Below are 2500 nucleotides of genomic sequence, written 5' to 3'. Positions count from 1 at the left end.
CCAAGCCGCCTTCCTACGTGCCACACGCCAAGGGTCCCGACCGACCCGAGGTGCCGATTCTCCTCCTCATCGTCGTCGTCGTCGTCGTCGTCGTCGTCGTCAGCGGCGACGTTGGCGGCGACGGCGGCGGCGGCGGCGGCGTGAGAGAGCTAGGTCCTGGCGAAGGGACAGGGCCAGTGTGTCGCGGCAGGTCGGATCGACAACACGGATAGGTACATCCTCCTCCTCGCTCGGTTCTTCGCTTGCTCCGTTTTCGCGCAGCTATCGTCCGTCACGACGACGACGACAGCGACGTCAACGGCGGTGACGATGGGGTAATGATGTAGTCTTCCTTACACGAAGAAGGTCCGTTCTCGACTTCTCCACCTGGGTAGTGCTGCTGCTGCTGTTGCTGCTGCTGCTGCTGCCGCCCCGTGTCGGAGGCCGCTATGTAAACAAGGCGAGCTCACATCTCCCGCGGCCCGTCCTGCGCATAGTACTACCAGCTAAACCCGGGCTCTTTTGGGCCTCCTGGCGGACCCTGCGCTGGCCGAGCTCTCGCCCTGCACTCAAGCTTACCTGTCATCGTAGGCGAACTCGGCGTCCAGTGTGTTGAAATAGAGGAGAAAGGCAGCGAGACAACTTGTAATCAGAACGGGCTCCATAGGGGCTCCATGACCGCCGCGCGCAACTCAGCAGCGCCTCACACTGAATGGTCGTACAGCAGATCCGAGCGAGCACCACCACCGCCGGGGGGGGGGAGGGGGGCACACTCTCGCCCGATCCGCCTCTCTTACCCCCACACCCACCCTCCCTCCTTCTCCTCCGCCCTCCCTCCCTCCCTCCTCCTTCCTCCACAACCCTCCCTGACACCCTCTCCTCCCCCCTCCCTCCCTTCTTCGTTCTCTCTCACGCGCGGTATTCCGCATTTCTTTACATATTCTTTTAGATATACATAGATTTTTGTATTCTTTCTTAGGTTTGCTGTGAACAGGAATCATGGGGACTCTGTCTTCGCTAGCCTGGGAGTTCTTACCAACGCCGGACTCGGTGTACTTTGGGTTTTGTTCGTCCTTTTACCGCCTCAATGACTTGAGTGAGTACGGCCTTCAGTATGACTGCCAAACGGGCCTGTCAGTCAGAGCGTCACAAACAAGGGATATCGCACATTGGCCTTCCAGGCCGCTAAATGGAGTCCATTTCCTAAGTAGTGGCATCGGTGGCACGATGTAAGTCTTCTCGGTGGTGAAATAGTGTGCTTTGTTGACACAGAACGTCATGCCGAGTGGTTTTATGTGCTGGGAAATAAATGATTCTTCAAGCGAGGCCCCCGCATGCACAGAACTCCTGTGTAAATCCTAAGTGAACAAGGGCTGAGGAGTTCTTTCCGACATAAGACGCAATCTTGTCTGAACAGAGTCAACAATAGCTTCCACCTTGGTGCTACACAAAAATTTGGCGATCAGTGGACTATTTGTGTAGTGTCGTGCTTAAGAATGAGATCAAGACACCGAACTTCTGAGGCCTGCGAATCTTCGAAGGAAACAATGAATAGAAAAAGTAATAATAACAAAAAGAATATTTCCATTTTCAAGAACAGAATTTTAGGCGTCGGCGGACTCTCCGTCCTCGCCTAAAGCTTCCGTTAGTCACGTGGAAATGAAAATACAGATAGAATTTCATAAAAAGAAAAAGAGAAGAAATCTTTCACCGCTAAAGAAATTCTTCATTCACTTTATAAACACAGAGAGTCTTCTTCACCGTGTGCAGTCCGTGTATTCCCCTATATGCAATTTACAGGTACGATGCCAAAAACAATCACTCCTAAATAAAATAAACTTACAGCCACATGGATCTAATTGCCAGAATGAGAAGTAAACAATTCTATCTACTCCACAAGTTTAATTTTTTAGAGGACCTTTGAAGCTTACTGAAATCCAGGAAGTTTTTCCAGATTCTGTGATGTATGTAAGAACAAAACTGATGACATATTCAAATTGTAGAATGAAACAAGGACGGTTATGTCATAAACTTTTAAAGTGAAACTAGGAAAGGATGTTCATAATTAAAAAAAAACAATATTCCTGGAGTATTTGTGGTAATGAATGATTAAAAATTCTTTACTGAATTAGAAATACAGTAGCTGTATCTTTAACGCATGGATTCAATTGTATGACAAATGACACTTTCACAGCTAGAAAAATAGTTCATGATACCATTATCTTTCTTTGAAATCTAGGAATAACTTCACGAGCACTAACTGCAAGTTAAACTGTCAGTATCTTCATTTAGAATAAAAAAAATCCAAAATCGGTAACAAAATACGATGTAGAGCAAAGACCATTGCTCCGATAAAAAAAATGAATAATTGTATGACAAACGAGGAACAAGTATTTAGAAAACAATGCAGGCATGCGATGAAAATAAATCAAACCATACCTTTGAACTATCAGAGAAAAACACGGAGAGGAAGAAGAAAACAAAAATCTAAAGAAGATGGGTGACAAAAGTGGCCCGACTC

At 47.4% G+C, this 2500-nt stretch overlaps 1 protein-coding gene across 2 annotated transcripts in view; it reads right to left on the bottom strand.

The window, feature by feature from the left end:
• LOC143021393 (protein O-mannosyl-transferase TMTC2-like) overlaps window positions 1-683 on the bottom strand; it is a 481373-nt gene extending 480690 nt beyond the window's left edge. For both annotated transcript variants that reach the window (XM_076179223.1, XM_076179940.1), the window contains exon 1: window positions 559-683. In XM_076179223.1, coding sequence (XP_076035338.1) covers window positions 559-644 — 86 coding nt within the window. In that variant the 5' untranslated portion in view covers window positions 645-683. The remainder of the gene's footprint in view (window positions 1-558) is intronic.
• Between the last annotated feature and the right edge of the window lie 1817 nt (window positions 684-2500).

This window comes from Oratosquilla oratoria, chromosome 1, assembly GCF_046742065.1.
Source record: "Oratosquilla oratoria isolate Oo_2021 chromosome 1, ASM4674206v1, whole genome shotgun sequence".
In the NCBI taxonomy this organism is placed as follows: Eukaryota; Metazoa; Arthropoda; class Malacostraca; order Stomatopoda; family Squillidae; genus Oratosquilla; species Oratosquilla oratoria.
Note: the sequence above shows the minus strand (reverse complement) of the source record. Positions and strands in the feature narration are given on the sequence as shown.